Source organism: Neolamprologus brichardi, chromosome 22 (assembly GCF_056152115.1).
Source record: "Neolamprologus brichardi isolate AB-2024 chromosome 22, ASM5615211v1, whole genome shotgun sequence".
Classification (NCBI taxonomy): domain Eukaryota; kingdom Metazoa; phylum Chordata; class Actinopteri; order Cichliformes; family Cichlidae; genus Neolamprologus; species Neolamprologus brichardi.
Window position 1 is genome coordinate 18137645 of NC_142124.1, and position 18737 is coordinate 18156381.

The following is an 18737-nucleotide window of genomic DNA, read 5'->3' on the forward strand; positions in this document are numbered from 1 at the left end:
ATACAAAGTCCCATTTTTTAATATGGAAAATGAGCTTATGGTGCCATAATCACAATTTATGGTAATGAAATCATAACATAGGTTGTGTAATCAAAGCCTAAAATTAAACTTTGTAGAGGTTTAGTAGAGGTTGTTTTATAGGCCTCAGAATGATCCAATACTGGTTTGTAACGCTATGCATTACTGGAAATCTTTCTTTCTTTCTTTCTTTCTTTCAGCAATGCAGAAGGATTCCAGCAGTTTTCCTTCTATGGATGCAAAACCAGCTGCTGCACTACTAACAAACATAACTGCAGCAGCACTCCTTCACACTCACATCCCATTGAACACAGACGACAGCAGGACCAGGCCCCAGACACACAATCAGCTCTCAGTGGGTTGCACCTTGGCCATTATGCCTTACAGCCTGCTCTTGAACACCCTGCCGAGACATTAACTTCACAGCCAACATCCGCTCCCTTTACTGATCTGCTGCGCCATGCCATACTGCTGCACTGCCTCCACAGGACCGGAAAGCCTTGCAGGGACCTAACATATCCTGTCTGGGGCTGCAACAGCCACAGATGCATCTTAAGCAAGAGGCCAAATTGAAGGCTTTGTCTGAACTTTTAACTTGTGCTCACTAGATTGCCGTGGAGGTATGCTGACCCAGACAGATGGTGCTTATGCCGCAGCTCCCTCTCAGCCTGCTCACCTTTTGTCTGCCCACTCGAGCTGGAGAGACATTGCTCCCACAGGGCAGCTTGCACAGGTCTTGTGGTGTAGGAGTGCCAGCCTTTAGATGTGCAATACTTTGACTGGATTTAAAGCCCACAGATTGCTGTTAACCACCTGGTCAAATACCATGAGGTCTCTGAACAGGCCTGTCGTAATTCTTTTTTTATAATAGGTGAAAAAAAGAAAATTCAGATCCCTGAAAATGCCATGTTCAAGTGGGCCAGTCATATCTGTAGTGTTACAGGGTCAGTCTTTTAAATAATGTGATCAGTGTGTGTGTAAGTATTCCCTGCAACACCCCTAAATCTCTTGTTTTACTCTTGGCACTACATGATGTCATAGAGAAGGGCTGCTAACAAACCCTCTGAGTAGAGAGACCACACTCACCTGCTGTTTAAATCTTCTGACTGAGAGGGGCAGCCAATCAATTAAAACTGTGGCCTTAAAGTAATAAGAGCTTGAAAAGTTTTGTTTGACATAGCAGGTGAATGAAGTGTGTGCATCGAGAGCTTTTACAACACAAATCAGGATTTTTTTTTTTTTTAATCAAAGGTTCTCTGGTTGAATGCAAGAATAGAAATAGAGCGCTAGAAACAAGCACAACAGGTCCACTTTCATGTAGACTGTGCGGTTGGTTTTGTTACACAAATAAATCCTTGTGTCTCTAAACTTCACTAATTAGCACATTTGTCGGTCTCAGTTGTTTAATGAGTTGCAAAAACTCAAGCGTCAAAATTGCACTTTGTTTAATAGGTGTTGTGTGCAAGGTGTGTTTTTGTTGCAAAGTGAGAAATTTCCCTCCACAGAGTCCTGATAAACATCCACGATAACCCCATAAAATGGTGAATTGTGTGATGGAGTCACAATAGAAGTGCTGGTGCAGCTTTACTGGCACCTACAGAGATGAGAGTAGGATTGGTCTTCTTCTATGATCCAAAGGCTATGAAGCAAATCAGTGAATTTACCAAGGTATGCTTCTCTTCTTTCAACAAACTCTGGTCTAATACAATAATAAGAAAAACATAAGTATTTTAAGCTTGAATGGTGATTCCTGTCATACTCATACTCATTGTATACACAACCTCCTTTGTTCTTACTTATTTGAACTGAGTTGAAATGTGTCAAAAGGTTGCGTTCACACGCCAAGAGCTTATTATAGCCTTTTTATGAACATGAACAGCAAGCAGCCTTCACATGGCATGCATAGCTCTGCATTGTACTTTTGTAGTCGTTCCAGGTAGCACAGAATAAAAAATTCCCTGGATGCCAAGTCAGGCTTTTGTATTGTTGACATATGTTTATGTGTGCACGTGCACCTGCCAGAAAGCTGGTGGAGAAAGTAGACGTGAACATGTGAGATAACCAAAGAAATATGACAAAAGGTGAAGGAGAAAAGGCAGTGAAGGCTGGCCAGGGAGTGAGCCAGGCAGTTAGGGGGCCAGTGGAGGTCTGAATTCCAATAGCGTGTGGAGAATTGAGCATCCCCCACACAGATGTTCACAGTCATCACCCAGGCAATTTATAATAATATTAACTGCCGTGACAATGGGAAGAATCAGGATGCAGTGACATATTGGATGATAACTCTCCGAACTGGCCGGTAAGGTTATTTGCTTTGGAGCAACTGCAGGAGACAGAAGAAAAACATCTAACAAATTAATCCAGTTTGGTGTCTGATGAAAGATAAAACAAGAAAATATGACAAGGGGTCAGGAAAAGTTGACAAGGCAGCAGCACACACGAACGATCTTTTTTAAGAAGCAAGTAAGACGGCCATCACTCACCTAACATCAGTGTGGAATGTCACCAGCAATCACACACATATTGTACTCTTACAGCACACACACACACACTGTATCCATACTAAGTGCACCAAACTGACCACATTGCTTGCAGCTGCAGTGTAGTAAACCTTATCAGAAAGACAGACAATAACATCAGACAGAACATTCCTGCAATGATTTATCTCAGAGATTGCAGCTGGAGGATATGTGGAGGGGCCTTCGGAGACATCCTGCCATGGATGTGTCCTTTTTACCTGAAACAAAAAAACCCTAGGAAAAAATTTCTGTGTGCTGCTAAGTATCAAAGGAGATTAACTGAGCTTAAGTCGTAGTCAGATACTGAGATTTATGATCTGGAGAGGAGGCGACGCCTGGCTGCGTCAACAATTCCGGCACATACACGTAGACATGTAGACAAGGAGTTGAAATGAGAAAGTCAAATGTTTTTTCTCTTGGGTACGCTCTCATCTTTTTGATGCTTAAATTTCCATCCGACAAAGACATGAACTTGAATCGTTATTGCACTTATTTATTTGATAAATTGCACATTTTTGGAGCATTTTCAACAATAACCTCGTGAGGATGCATTAACCCTCAGACAGAAAGAAAAGTACGAACATTGTGCAATTGATGTGAGCGTCCCCAGGAATTTTTTATTAAATTGGAAAGTAATAGTTAAGCATGCTCTGAATAGCATTCATGTGCACGTACAAACACACACAGATATATTCATCATGGAAGTTTGCTATCCTGCATCTTTGTTTTATATATATATATATATATATATATATATATATATATATATATATATATATATATATATATATATATCGAGAGAGGGAATTTTTTTAATGCGTCAAAGATTATTAGCAAAAGTGCTACAATATAAAGCAAAAACTTGCACTTCTGTGATGAATATGTCTGTCCACGCACTCGGTAGCATTCGCACACTCTCTCACATTTCAAAATACTCTGTTTTCGCCCATCTGCTACCTCAATCTGACCCACTCTGGTCCGTGACACCCGTGGTGTCTGTTGGCATGTGAAGTACAAAGGGCACTGGCTTATATCACATCTTGTTCAGGCCTCATGTCTGCTTTTAGCTGTAGTTCAGAAGCAATAGAGACATCGGCCGGGTCAGTAGGGGGAAAACAGAACAGACGTGTGCGTTGTGCAGATGGGTCCGGGTGCCGGATGAAGCAGGGCCTGGGGGAGGGATTGACTGTGAAACAGGGCGGGGTTCGAGTTTGATGCAGATGGGAGAGGGAATGGGGGCAAAGATGCCATGGCAGCAGCGGCGGCGGCAACAGAGAGCTGACGCTGGAGGACACAAGACGCCAGAGGCTTGGTCAGATCTTGGTTCTTTCGTAAAGTCAGCCTTATCTGAGGATGAAAGACAGGCAGACAAAGTAGTATCAAGTTGATTGTTTTTCCTGGGAAATTAAACAGTTTAAAGTAGGAAACTAGAGAAGAAGAACAGGAAAAATTAGAGGTACACGCTGTTCCATTTATCAGGCATTTTTATTAATAATCCACTCTCTGTTCCAGTGAAATCCTGCCCTTTTGTCCAACTCATCATGTCAAGGGGTTAGAATTCAGAAAATTTATTATTCTTGAGCTATTGCTGACTATTTGTTTCACTGGCAGTAGGGAGTGGAGCTTCCTGGAAGAAGCCCATGAGGATCAACTCATGTACACAAACACAACGATGAGGGGGTGAAAGTAAGTCAAGTAATAGCATGATACTCACTGCCTGGAAACTCTGGTGACGCAGGGTGGGGGTGTAGGGGCTGAATTTAGGCTTGGCTGGTTTACCTGCCGCTCTGTCCTTGTGTCTCCTGCTGCTGATGTGCTGGAGTCGAGGAAAAAGACACGTAGATAAGCACACAGCAAAAGAAACCCACACAGACACGGGCTGCAGCAGAAAGATGGCATGGGTGAAAGAAGAAGGTGATGCTTGGTAATCTGAATAATGTGAAAAGGAAATTAAAGGCAAGCAGGAATCAAAGCTCCTATTTTTGGCAATTCAGGCAGACTGTTTGTATTTTGTTGACTCTGACTTTGAGACTCCAAATATTTATGAGGGGCGGGTTAGGAAATCTTTTAAAATTTGACTGACAAGCACAAACAGATGGCTGTGGCCAACGCGCCACACAATCAGCAGCAAGCTGCTAAATATTCATGAGCACCTGGCCAAAGTTAACTTTTAAACAGTCGGCGGTGAAGACCAACACTATGCATTCACATCACGAACAGAGATGCTAACATCATATTCAAATGCTCAGTGAAATAGCAAAGGCTTAGTAGCTTTGTGCTCTTTATCTTGAGGGATCTGTGATTTTAACTCACCTGCAGCGACAGGTGTGAGCCGTTCACACTGTGATTGAGAATAAAATTTGCATGGCCCTGAGTTTGCCGTCTTTAATGCATGATGGACAAAGTGATGATGGATCGCGGTGGCATTGTACTTCCTGAACTCTTTGAATAGCAAATCTGTGTGACAGCTGACCTTTTAATAACTTTACATGAACAAGAGGAACTAACCAGTAAGTTAGTGCAAGAGTCAGTTTTCTTATGTTACCATCCATTGGTCACTCCCTGAGGGCAGGAACAAAACAACTACTGGCAATCAGTGTGCAATAAAATAAGGTCATTGCATGGTGTGACTGCAAAAAGCAAAAAAGCAAGGGATCACTTCTTGGATAAATCTAATTAAATAAATTTGCTTTTGTCCTCAAACCATAAAATTGAAGTTTTGCTGTACATTATATCCTGTGATTCCTGTAATGACCACCAGACACTTGTGCATTGCAATGTGCGTTAAGATAATATCTAATCAGCCAATCGCATGGCAGCAACTGAGTGCATTTAGGTATGCGGGAGCAGATTGTGTGCCCAGAGCACACAATCTCACAGAGCTCAAATCAAGGGAAATTAGCATCATGGATGTGAAGCTGAAAAATCTGCAGCAACTGTGCACCCGACCAAAATGCTTCCTGCAGCTTTATGAATCTATGCCATGAAGATTCAATTCAGGTCCAAACACAAAGCGAGTCTAATCTGGTACTAGCAAGGAGTACCTAGCAAAGTGCATGTATATTTCTCATCATGTGAGTAATTTTTCATGAAGCGTCTCTGTTTTTTTTTTAGGTAAAAGCAGATGCAGCGGAATATTAACATGTATATACAAAGTTTTTTTGTATTAATCATGTTGTAATTGTAATTAATTGATGTTTGTATTAAAAATCTATAAACCACCTTTCATGGTAATACATTTTAAGATGCTATATAATGTCAAACACATTATTATCTAAGATTTTGAGGCTTGGATGCCATATATCACATTATACCCAAAAGTGATAAAAAGTGATGAACTCCTAGAAGTTGAAACATATTAAAACACATCTACAATTGTCAGAGTTCATTTTTGAGCTGATCATATTGCACGGATCACCTGTTTGAGCTGAGTCTCAGAGTTGACGTGCACGTCGCAGATCTCACAGTGGAAAGTTTTATTCTGGAGTCCTGTCGATGACTCAGATGGTGCAGCCATCTTGCCTTTGACCCCCATCCTGGGGAAGGATTTGATGGCTCCATCGCCACTTCTGGCCTCGAGCATGGTCTTGTGTTTGGTGCCTGAGCAGATATAAAGTCAGATCAACAAAGTATAGAAACACGCTTCATGTGGGCAAAGTCTGGCCGTGGCAGCGACTGCCTCTCACCACTGTTGTGGGCCTGAAGCTGGGAGGCTGAGTTGACAGCCACCTTGCAGAGAGAGCAGTACAGAAGACGTATAGCTTTTGCTTCTTCGGTCTCCTCTCCTGGAGCTTCTGCCTCTCCATCTTTTGGTGCCTCTTTCTCTGTTGTCCTTGAAATGGGTGACAAGGAAGGGTCAGAAGGTGCTTTCACAGTTTCAGTGGAGCCACTGGTTGATGGTGCCATTTCTGAGGTAGGGTTCAGCGATGAAGGCTCTAAAACAAAGGGGGGGAAAGTAAGGTTATACTTTAATATTTGACTGTTTGGATATTCATCGTCTGGGTAGATATTCAGTTCTTAACTGTGATATTTGAATGTGTATTTTTTTTTATGTAGACTGGAGAAATAAATGGATTTGTGGTGATTTAGTTTAATATTAAGACACTGTAGCCAGCTTAGCAACATAATTTCTAGATTTAGTACACATTTATCAACTTTTATGGCCTGTGAAGAATCTCAGTCTACGAGGTCTTGCTCTCCACGGCTCGCTCTCCCTCTCTCTGTGCTCTGTTCACAGAGCGGCACAGCGCAACACCACCTTAAAGCTTTTAAACGTATGCGTGTGGTGATTTTGTCAGACAGTGCTGGGGTATTAAATTCAGATGAGAAATTTTGAATTTTTTCTGTTGATTACTGCTGAAGCTCAAAAAAATGCATTAGGGAAAGTCCTGTTGGCAAGAACGAGCACTAAGGAAGACAAACGTGAACATTTTTCCACTTCTATGAAATTCTTGAATTCTTTATGATAAGAGAAAGATAAAAGCTCAGCAGGCTACACATGATTATGAGCTCCAGCAACCTCTCTAATCACACTAATAATCAATGGTTTCTCCTGGGTTTCTGCCTCGCGGCACTTAAACGGACACTTTTGTATAGAGATGATTTGACTCTGTTATCTTTTGTGGTGCCCACTTTCCCACGGAGGAGCGTGTGCAGATTTAAGGATTCACTCTCTGTTAATAACAATGATTAGCTCTGCCTCACTGAGTGGGTGTCTGTTTGTTACCACTGATTCCCCCCTCTCTCACTAAAGTAATCTTCAGAGAGCGCTCCTGCTTCTCATCCACTTCCTCGAAACTCTTGAAATGATCATTCACCCTCTCACTTGCTCAAAAACAAACTCTCCTGTTGGCGTTGTCAAGAATATTTCTTCAACCTCTTTCTTCTTTAGCTGTGGCAAAATGCATTATTTTCAATCCTTAAACGCCCACGCATGTGCAAAAGTAGCACATCAGCACTGGCACAAATATAAACACACGCTGGAAAGCAGTCTGTGCTTTGACACACCGCCACACTTGCATGCCTGCAGACGCACATGTGCCCAAGGCCCTTGAGCAAACGTACACTCATACATAGTGGAGGAGAGCTACCCACGGATCATATTCAATGCATTTTCAATGCTCTTTTGATCTCAGGAGACCACTGAATGAGGTCAGAAAATGTAGACACGAAGAAGAGGCAGATAATGCCCAACCTTTAATCACTTCACCGTGCTACCCAAAGCAGCAGGTGGTTTATCACATCAAAGAGTTAAGGTCGTGACTAGGAAAAGAAGGTCTGAGCCGCGCGTTCATATGTGTAACGGTGTCATGCGCATGATGTCTCTGCACACGTGTGCATGCATGGTTGCAGAAATGCACTCACCTCCTGATGTTGTGTCAGAGCTGGAGGGGCGTGAGCACGACGACAACAGGACTGCAGTTTCCTTGGAGACCGGTTCACAGGTCCTGATCTTTGAATCTGGGGCGTCCAGAGCTAACAGCTTTTTCGCATGTTTCGTGCCGGTATAATGGGAGGAAGCCTGAGCCTTGATGCCCAACAGGAAAAGAAAAAAAAGATTTTGCTTCATGCAGTAAAGTGGCTATCTTTACTTTACACAACAATGCATGACTTGAATATGAATGGAAAAACTTACAGAATTCTCTGACTTGCTTACTGTTGCCAGTGTAGTAAGTAATCAAGTGGTAAGTCGTTAAAGTGAATAAGTACAGCACTATGTGCACTTTTTCCAAATTTTTACAAAGATTTCCGTACAATATGTGAGAGTACTTTGCAGTTGTTGAGTTGCTTTCTTATGAGTCATGCTATGGCACAAATAATACAAAATGAATTTTCTACCAAGATCAAATATCAGGTGAGTTCACATTCGACCCAGTAATTAAGTAAGAAAGCTTTAAACCTTCAAAACCAGTAAGACAGCCATGTGTAAGGGCAGGTCTTCTCTGTGGTTCAACTGTCATGTAAGGGCGTGTGTGAGAAAAACAAGCGCACCTTGAAAGACAAAAAACTATTGACAAAGCGTGTGTTTCCCACACAGCATCGCCCACCTCAGAGTTGAATCTAAGACGACAGACGCCGCAGGAACTGGGCTTTCTTATTAAGTGCGAGGTTAGCCCGAAGCCTGGGCCAATCAGAGCTTTATGTATATGATCCATCTGCAACAAGGAAAAGTGAAAAGTTATGTCTGAACTGGTTTTGGATTATGCTCTAACAGACGAGACTGAGTTAGGTAGTGAAAGTGATCTCCTCTTTAAATGGCATGCTATCAGCAGGTAATTTTATCTTTTAGGACCTACTAAGGGGGGTTGGTGCCCATAAACATAACAATATTGATGTTCACACATCTATCAGTGAAATCAACAACACAGCAAACCACGTGCTGTCTGCTGCCTCGGCTTGCCCGAGACAAATACAAACATATCATCTTGACTGACATGATGTAACGTGACTTAACAAAGCTTTCACAGTGCAGTCTGTTTGGTCATTTCAGCTTGGATTAATTACACTGACACTGAACTGTTTTCATGGGATAGAACAGGATTCAAAATGTTTATATGAAACCTGTCACACCACTCTGCAGCATAACCCACTTGTCTGCTGACCACAGGTTTTCTCCATATGTTCCAAATGCTCACGTGTGGTAAAGCTTTTTGCCCTTGTGGCCATAAGCACTCTGAAGAGCAAAGCCAATTCTGAAAAATTCAGTGCACTGTGTTTAACGTATTTTATTCACACCACAATATAGAAAACACATCAAATGTTAAACTGAGACATTTGGTATTTCATGAAAAATATAGCAACAGATCTCAAAAAAGTTGGCACAGGAGCAAGAAAAGGCTGGAAAAGTAGGTGGTGCTAAAATGAAACAGCTGGAGGAACTTTTTGCTAGTAATTGGTTTAACTGGCAATAAGCCAGTAACATGAGATATCTTAGTGATGCAAAGTTTCTAATCTCTAAAACTGGGCTGCGGTGCACCAACCTGCTGAAAGATGTTTCTACAAATTGAGGAGTAATTTCAGAATAATGTTACTCAACGTAAAATTGTGAGGGCTTTGAATACCACATTATCTAAATTGCACAATATCATCAAAAGATTCAGAGAATCTGAAGAAATCTCTGTACAATTTCTAAAGTGGAGGGAGGATCGATGGATGGATGGATCGATGGATGGATCGATGGATGGATCGATGGATGGATCGATGGATGGATGGACAAAAAAAAAAAAACCCACAGAGGACTGTTGAACAGCAGCTACTCTCCTCAGTTCCCAGACATTTACAGACTGTTAAAATAAAAAGGGATGCTGCACAGTGGTAAAATGGCCCTGCCCTTCTTTCTGCACATCACTGTTGGAGTCCACTCAGACCACCTTGAAGCCATGTTGACCACAGCCTTTGCTATCCATAACAGAGAAAACACAAAACTTTTTACAGGCACCTTTAAAACCTGCAGGGGTGAGAGTTTTACTCACACAGCCCTGTTCCAGGAAGACTTCATAACACCAAACATGCAAATGGTCTTTCCAACTGAACAGCGAGAAACCATTACCATATTAAGAAAACTAAGTTAAATAGCTTCAAATTGCGTGCAGCATAATCATGTTTGCGTTGCCTCGTACTGCAGATCAGCTAATGAAGTTTCAGACTCCCCCCCCCAGACTACTTTTATTTATGCGTGTAAGAGAGAGGCAGTAAACCTGTCCATGCCTTTGCATATATGCGTGAACACAATACCATTATCTGACCACACAACACTGTGCACTGCTGGACATTGCTGGAAATTGTAATGAGCACAACTACTCAGTGTAATAAAACCCAACTGGCCTTTGTGGAGCAAAACAAGACTATTACCTGAGATGAAATGTAGGAGGCCATATAAGCAGCCAAAGCGGGCGGGGAGTGGAGAGTGAGGAGTGGGGGTTTTATGGAAATCTGGTTAGTGGTAAAAGTAAAAATTTATGCATTCTTATGGGTCAGCCAGCTAGTCCTCTAACGCCAGAGAACCCTCAGTATAGCACTGCAGTAGAGATGTACCTTGTTTCTTTAGAGCCAAACCTGAACACGTTCTTCAAAAGTGAAAAACTCAACATTGGGTGTGCGTATCTGTGTCTGTGTGTTCTCACTACTTTTCTTTGATCATCACTCTGGGCTGCTCCACTGGAATGTATCTGTGCAGTCGCAGGTCTCTTATCTCCCTGTTTCCCTGCAGCTGTTTGTCTATAGAAAACTCCAGCAACCTTACATAAAAACAAACATATATCACGTGTATCATGTGTAAAATGCAAAAAGTCGTAGAAATTTAAGAAACAAAGCAAAGGACTAAATCTGTCATGTAACGTGTGACAAACATCTTTATGTGAGAGTGTTTTTGACATCTTTTTTATGCTTCTGTGAATGAGATCGAACAGTTTAACATCAGCTAACAGCCCGCTCGCTCCCTCCTCGCTCCACAGCCCCAAGGCTCCTGTATCTCCTCCTGACCTTCCATCACACGTTCCTCACTTCACCCCTCCATCTGCTTACCTCTGAACCCTCTCCCTTCGCCTGCGTCTGATCAAAGTCACCTTCCCGGCTCCCCGTGGAGTCACCCTCTTACCCTCCACTCCCACTCGGCACTACGATGGACTAGCACCTGCAGCAAAGTCAGTTTGCCCTTCTTACTCATTGCCTCTTCAGTTTTGTTTTGCACACACACACGCACAAATACATATATCACATGCAGAAACAAATCTGCAACTGTGAGCTCATGAAGAGAGATGAAAGCAGTACATTCAGTGAATTGTACACTAAATAAAGGCATCACATCCACCACACAGCATCAATTATATCCAGCATATTCCCTCCAGAAACCTCCTCGCACACAGGGTGTCAGCATGTCAGACATACTCTGCTCCAGGGAGTCAGTTATGGCTGAAACATATGGCCAAGTGAAGTAAAGCAGACTACTACCTGGATCATAGTCAAAAACTTTATAATGATGAATGCTCCTGGATTTACACTGTGTACCAGCATGACAGCTATGTGTGAATGTCTGACGTCAAACACCTAAAGGGAGTGAGTTGTGATGAATGAGCTGCTGCTTTTGGGCTCTTTGTCATTTCAATTATTTTATGCTTGGAAACAATATCTGTTTTTTTGTTTCCAAAAAGAAAGAAATAAAAAGAATGCGAGCCAACCAAGCTTCTGAAGTCCAAGTTTTAAAAGCAGGGGTCCCTGAATCACGACAAGCATCCACACACATGCCTGCAACCCTGTAGTCATGACAACGCACATGTGGGCACCAAACAAACTCCTGTGCAGAGTTTTATGGAGGCCAAAGCACACAAGTGAATGCACTGCTTACACACAAATACACACACACGAAGAACCCACACATAAAGAGACACATTTCAGAAGAAAACACAGGCCGTCAGAGTTCAGCTGCGTGCCCACTTACTTCACACCCACAGGTTCGATTCAGAGGAGCAAGACAATTCTCTGACTACGTTCTAGACAATATTTTATTTTTGTTCAGCTCTTTCCAAACATTCAAAAGCAACTGAAGGATATGGGGACCTCAGAGGTTTAATTATTTAATAAAGACAGCAAAACCGAAAGAGTTCAGCGATTCACAAATGAGATTATGTCTGCATAACCCAAAGGGAATACAGCAGGATTAGTTCAACTAAAATGACAAAAGAGAAATTAAAATGCTCTGATATATTTTTTTAAAGTGCATCTGGACAGATTTGAGAAGAAAAACTAAAGGTAACACATAAGTATTAGAAAAAGACACCCAAACTTCATTTATAAATTATGTTAGTTTGCTTCTGCCACTGAAGAAAATTTTAGTTTGTTGTCCAAAGTCAAAATTTAAGGTTTGTACCTTCGAATTTCAACTTAACATCTCGATTTTTGTTACATTTTGAGATAGTGAGCAAGTTGAAATTTTGAGATAATCAGAAATTTCAAATTATCTCTGTATGTCAATTATTTTTTTCCCAGTGGCAGAAACAAGCTTCCATAATAAATGATAATAGATTGTAGAGGTAGCTAAAATTAAAGCTAAAATTTTCCAATCCAAACTTCCAATCCAAGCCGTGTAACGTATACGCACAATTCTGCCTCGAAAAACACGGAGTGAAAAAAATGAAGTGACCATCAACCAAATGATGAATTGCTCATGATGTTTCTAAACAAGGAAAGTAAGAAACTAAGATTCTGGGTTCATCTAATTCTCACAAAAAGACAGCAGCAGGGAGAATTTCATGGTTTGATCCAGGAGTTGAAGCTTCACCACGACCGCTTTCGTACATATTTCAGGATCTCAGTGGGGCAGTTTGAGCTCTTGTTGGCAGAGTTCGGGCAGAGTTTGAGGAAGTATAGAAATAATTTCAGAGAATCGATTGACCCGGAGCAGGATCTAGCAGTGTGTCTATGGTATAATAGAATATTTTACTATTTCCATCTCACATACATTCAGTACTGGTATTAATTTGAGTTATGAGCGCACATATTGCCAAATGCAGTGATTGGTCAGATTTGGAAAAATAAATGCTACAAAACATCTAGTGAAATTACATGGTCGGTGTGAATGGTTACATTAAGAATAGATGAGTCTGAAAAATATTTCTAACGAACAAAACATTTGCACAAATTTTACAGTGTTTAAAGGACCTAACTCTGGAAACTGTTAGCGCACAACATGGATAAACTATTGAAGCTACTAGTTACTAACTACAGTCCCTCAACTTCTACTCTCTTTTATTGTTTCTAGTAACTTAACAGTATAGATTAAAAATTGCATAACATAATAAACTGTTAGTGGAATAAACAAAATGGAAAGTTAAACAGTCGAGGAGCTAGCTAACATTAAGAATTGAAAGTTATCAATTATAAGCTAAAAAATGGCTAAACAGTTGAAATTATTAGCGAAACAAGGACAAAGAAACAAGCAAGAGTTTTATCAAAACATCACTAAGCACTATTAATATCTGTTAAATAGATTAGCGATTAGAAACACTGGCTGCCAGTTATGACTATTGACATAATGGCAAGCTAATTAGCTAATGTAAATGCTAAAATGTAATGGGAAGCTAATATTTTAACCACATATCAAATTCTCTTATCATCAGTGAGGGCATTCACTGCTTTCCTCGTCATTTCTGACAGTAAAATTACTATATGTGGGTTTTTGACACTGTCACTATTTTCTTAAACTTTACAGAGATAATGATTAGCAATTAACTGAGATAATAGCCTGTAGCTAATTGCAGATTTCAAGTTTACAGAGGTGGCAAAGACGGCTTTTAGTGTGGAGATATACTGGATTTTAAGTTTTTAGCCAATACGCTTTCTCTAACCTTGCTGTCCAAAAAAGGAATTAAATCTCCAGCATTACTCATTCAGCATTAAGAGTAGTGAACAATGTAGCGCTCAGTCACTTTTTACAGGTGTTACACTATTTCTGTGGCTGCCAACTGGGAGTTGTGTTGAACATGGAGTAAAATCAAAGAAATGACAGAAAGAGACAAACAGGGAAAAGACAGCAGGGAGAGTATGAGTGAGATATTTAAAAACATTTTTCTGTCCGTGCTATATTAAGGTCACCCAGCAATAGCAACAAATATTGTAATATTAAGTTTCTTATTATGTGCCTTACATTTAGTAGTGAACAGAGGAGTTCAAAAGAAGGTGAAGAGGATCTGAAAGCTGCAAAAGGGAGAAATAGCGCACAAGAGGATGAGGGAGAGGAAAGATGACAGCAGGGGACAAAGTGGAAAATACATATGAAGAGAGAGCTGAAGTGAAGAGGGCGTTGGAGCACAAGCAACACAGAAAGTGGAAGGGGTGGATGAAAGCGAGGTGAAATGGAAGGCAAGAGGGCCGAGACCTAGAGCAGTGTCTCCCTGGGTGGCAGATGGGCTTTTTGACAAAGAGACGGACGCTACACACAATCCCTCACACACTCACACATGCAAAATAACTGCTACACTGTGAGAGGCCACAAAAGGCAGACAAATACACTCTTTTTGAACCCTCAAGTGTCTCTTCGGAGACATCTTCTAAACATCTGACAGCATGTCATGGGAAAGAAGAGTAAAGACGAGGGAGGAACAAAAGCACAATTGTCAGCTCTGCTTCCGAGCAGTTATTTGGTCAGTCTCAATGGAGTTATGAGCATAGTCTTATAGACACAGCCAAGGCATTTAACACCTTGGATTATACGAAGAGATATCACACAATTTCTGTGTAAACCATACATCAACCCTCAGCCTGACACATCTACAGTCCTCTGGGCTTAGACTTGGCCAGCCTTAGTTCTCTCCACCTTCACCTTTCACAAACACCGGGGCAGACAGCTCTAAGAAAAGCTCTGCAGGGGGAATACCAAGGATTCAGCTCCACACCCCCCAGGTTGTGTGGAAATGTCACAGCTCTCTGCATTAGGGATGATATATTTGGAAAGGTGTAGGCAGCGTGCTCATACATCTGTGCATTGAAATTTTACTTCATGCAGGCAGACTATTCCACGAAATTAACTCCTCCGCTTGAGGCAAAACATTGGTATGGTAAAATGAACAATTTTGCTTTTGATAATAATAATAATAATAATAATAATAATAATAATAAAAGGCATGAGAGTGCAGGTGGTGAGAGCTTTGTTTCCATGACAGCTACAATGACTGACAGTACTCACGTCAGTGAATCCAGGCAGCAGGTGGAGGGGGAGGAGGGCTTTCGGGTCAGGGGAGGGCTGGGTCCTGCCCAGCGTGGGACGAGCCAGCGGCGGCAGAGTGCTGTGGCACACATTACCTGAGAGACATCACAGGAGGAAGGAGACAGGCAGATAGATAAACATATGGAGCAATGACTCGATGGCGATGAGGTGGTTCCTTTGAGATGATGATGATGATGATAAAAGCTAATAGACCAGAGCGAACCATTCTGTGCTCAAAAACTTCTCTGGTTGCAGTGTTTTGATACATTTTTGATGCTTTCTTACATCTTTGTCTTGTCTTATTTTAATTTAAACTTTATTACGTAAAATGCTTTTCATCATTTGTGTTAATGTTTTCAATTCAAATAAGATGTTGAGCCAATTTGAGTGAATTTGGGATCAGTCCAGCTATATTGTAGCCCAAAACATGAAATTTGCTTTCATGGGCTTTCTAACTGGAAAAAAATATACCAATATTTAATCCTAGTGGTCTTCTCTCACTCACAGATCCTGGAAATTACTTAAATAGGCACAGCTTCTGTCTGAACAGCTATAAATCATCTTATGTTGCTTTGAAACACCCACTTTGCTGTAAACTGTAATCAAGTACAACTTCCTAAGTACTTAGAGTGGCTGAGTGGTCAGTATCTCCATTCTGGCAACAGCAGATGGCCAACCGTCCCTGAACCTGGTTCTGCCGGAGGTTTCTTCCTGTTAAAAGGGAGGTTTTCCTTCCCACTGTTACCAAGTGCTTGCTCACAGAGGGTGGTCTGATTGCTGGAGTTTTCTCTGTATTATGGTAGGGTCCTGACAATGAAATGTGCTTTGAGGCAACTGTTGTTGTGATTTAGTGCTAGATAAAATTGAAATGGATGTCAAAGTGTCCTTGGGTAAGATACTGAACCCTTGAACATGGTTTGTTTTTGTCATCCATAAGTGAAAAATTTAGCTAATTTAGCTCAAATTTTCAAGAACTAACCATCTGAAGACAATAACTCAAAACTGAGAAACTAACTTTATCTAACTTATTCAAAATTTTGAGATACTAGCCTTCAATTTGGGTAGCAAAAATAAATTTAAAAAGAGAGAGAGAGAGAAAACTGCAGAATTTGAGTAAAACTGTACTTTTCATACTTTTGTTCTTTGATTAAATAAAGGCAATGCAGGATTCTTCTACCTCTTGCTGGGGGGATGCATTGTATGCTGTAATTATGCTGGGTACAAATGCGGCCTATTATTTCCTTGACAACCTTCCCAGTTTCATTTTTCTTTGTCATTGTTTTTTTTTTTTTTTTGCTTTTAAAATTATTTACTCAAATAAATCATTTTTAGAGGTTTTTTTTTTTTACACACACACAAGCAAGCAATCAGCGCTTTCAAAACACTTTTTGGTGAGGGGGGGGGGGGGGGGGGGGTCTAATCAAAAACAAACTCAAATATGCCAAGCACGTACATAAGTGCACATGCAACCTGAAAAACAGTGCAGGAGTACGTTGAGGCCATGGCTGATAAGGGTCTTGTTTGTTGTGCTGAGTGATTATAGAGCCTTATTTTCTATAGTTTGCATGTTCTCTCAGCTTGATTACAGTTTGATTTAGGACCGTGTGTAATCATCGCAATCACAATCATAACACACCCATCCGCTCTGCCATTACTCTGATTAACTGACTAAAGTCTTGTAGGGTGCACGTGTGGGTGCGCGCACGTAACGTTGCGTGATTGATCTGATTTGCTTTTGGGATGGATTACTTTAAAGAAGTTATTATGCCTTTGAGAAACACGTGACAGACTGCAGTCTGTTAAGAGCAGCGGAGTGACAATCAATAACTTGCAGGCAACGATCAAAAGCAATCAAACAGCCCAATCGTGAAACCCGTTTAAAATGCAAGTTATGAAATCTAAGAAACGCAGTAAAGTAGCTTCTGTCTTCTCTCAGCATGCTGTTACTATATTTTTGCATCTCTTTTAAGCATAGACTAATATTTTCGATACTTATTTTTGCGTAAACGGACTTTAAAGTCAAAAATACCGTGATATAACCTGTGCGCTGAGTCCCTCTGTCTATACCGCTGTGCAGGTGACTGACTTCACGAAGCTCACGTCCAATCCAACATAGCAACAAGTGACTCCGCCGCGTTATTACCAGCCTATTAAAAAACTAATGTAAAACAACAACAATAATAATAATAATAAAAAGCTTCGTTTACATACCAAAATACATTGCGGCACCAAGTGAGATCCGATTGTTCAGTGTGTGATAAATGTGTCTTTCATCTCCGAGCAGAGATGAGGCTTCGTGTCTTCTCCTCCAGTCTCTCTCCCTCTCTCTCCTTCTTTCCTGCGGCGCCGATGCTGCTCCTTCCCATCTGGATTCCCTCCTCCTCCTCCTCCTCCTCCTCAACTACTCACCCCTCCTCCTCATCTTTACACAATCCGTGTAGAAATCTGCCCATGTATCTACATCTCCCAGAAGTCTGGTTTTAATTTGGCAAATACCCGGAAATTACCTTAATTGGTACACATTACCACCCAGGATTTGTGTAGCCCCCACACACATCACTGTACCCTCAGTGTCAGCATCCACAAACCAACAGGCACATTTTTAACTCGTTGGAACAACAGAAATTATTTAGGTTTAATTTGAACTTCTAGTTGACACATCCACAATAAAAGTGCATGGGAAAGGTGCTGCACGGGAAAGGAAAGGAGAGACCTGTGTTCCACTTATTGCTTTGGTAAGTGCTTTCCCATCCTCCTTTTCCTCTCGGGCCTATGGTATTTTTAGATGCATCCTTTCGCTCCATAGAGAGGAAACTGCACACGGACACATACGGTAGGTGAAAACATCACAGTTTGCCACACATACGTGCAAGCACACTTTAATGTGAGCTTGCAAATTCTATAATCATTAATCCTTAAAAAGAACATGGCTCGCTCCTGTCTGTCTTTCTGACTTGCACACACCCGCAAATGCTTGGAGAGCTCAGATGTACTGTATCTTTTGGCAGACTGGCTTTCTTGTCCTCGAGCCCAAACATGTTTTCTCCCTGTGCCAATAAAGTGGACAACAACATGTGTTTTCCCACAATCCAAAAACTCTAGGGAGACTTATCTCAGGAAGGCTGTCAGTTCAACAAGTGCTGTCCTGAAACTACACACACACACACAGAGAGAGAGAGAGAGAGAGAGCCTTTGTGTGCTCACAGGCTATTTTAATTGGTAATAAACAGAGTGTGTGATTAACAAGTGAAGCAAAAAGAAGCCACACAAACCAGGCATTAAGTGAACATAAATAATACAAAAGCGTGGCACGCAACAGGCCTCACTCGGAGTCATTCAGTAGTGTTTATTCAGTGGAACAAAATAGTGTGTGATGTGCTTGTTCGCAAATAAATGCGGTGTCTTCACACTCAGGGCATATCTCCCTCCTGAGCCATTTCATGTGGACTGCGCCTCCATTCATGAGCCACATGGAACAAAAGCTGAGGAGGAGGAAAATA

At 41.3% G+C, this 18737-nt stretch overlaps 1 protein-coding gene across 2 annotated transcripts; it reads right to left on the bottom strand.

The window, feature by feature from the left end:
• Positions 1-3016: 3016 nt before the first annotated feature.
• On the bottom strand, positions 3017-17587 carry LOC102785576 (zinc finger protein 385D-like). Of its 2 annotated transcripts, XM_087835197.1 has the most exons (8): positions 17449-17587; positions 15217-15332; positions 8585-8692; positions 7902-8064; positions 6224-6472; positions 5956-6137; positions 4252-4353; positions 3017-3884 (listed from the first exon to the last, which is right to left on the bottom strand). In XM_087835197.1, the coding sequence occupies exons 1-8, from the start codon at positions 17456-17458 to the stop codon at positions 3639-3641; spliced, it is 1176 nt and encodes a 391-aa protein (XP_087691323.1). In that variant the 5' UTR covers positions 17459-17587; the 3' UTR covers positions 3017-3638. The 2 variants fall into 2 exon arrangements, with proteins under 2 accessions (XP_087691323.1, XP_087691322.1); XM_087835196.1 differs by lacking the exons at positions 15217-15332; positions 17449-17587 and adding an exon at positions 10661-11415.
• Positions 17588-18737: the final 1150 nt, after the last annotated feature.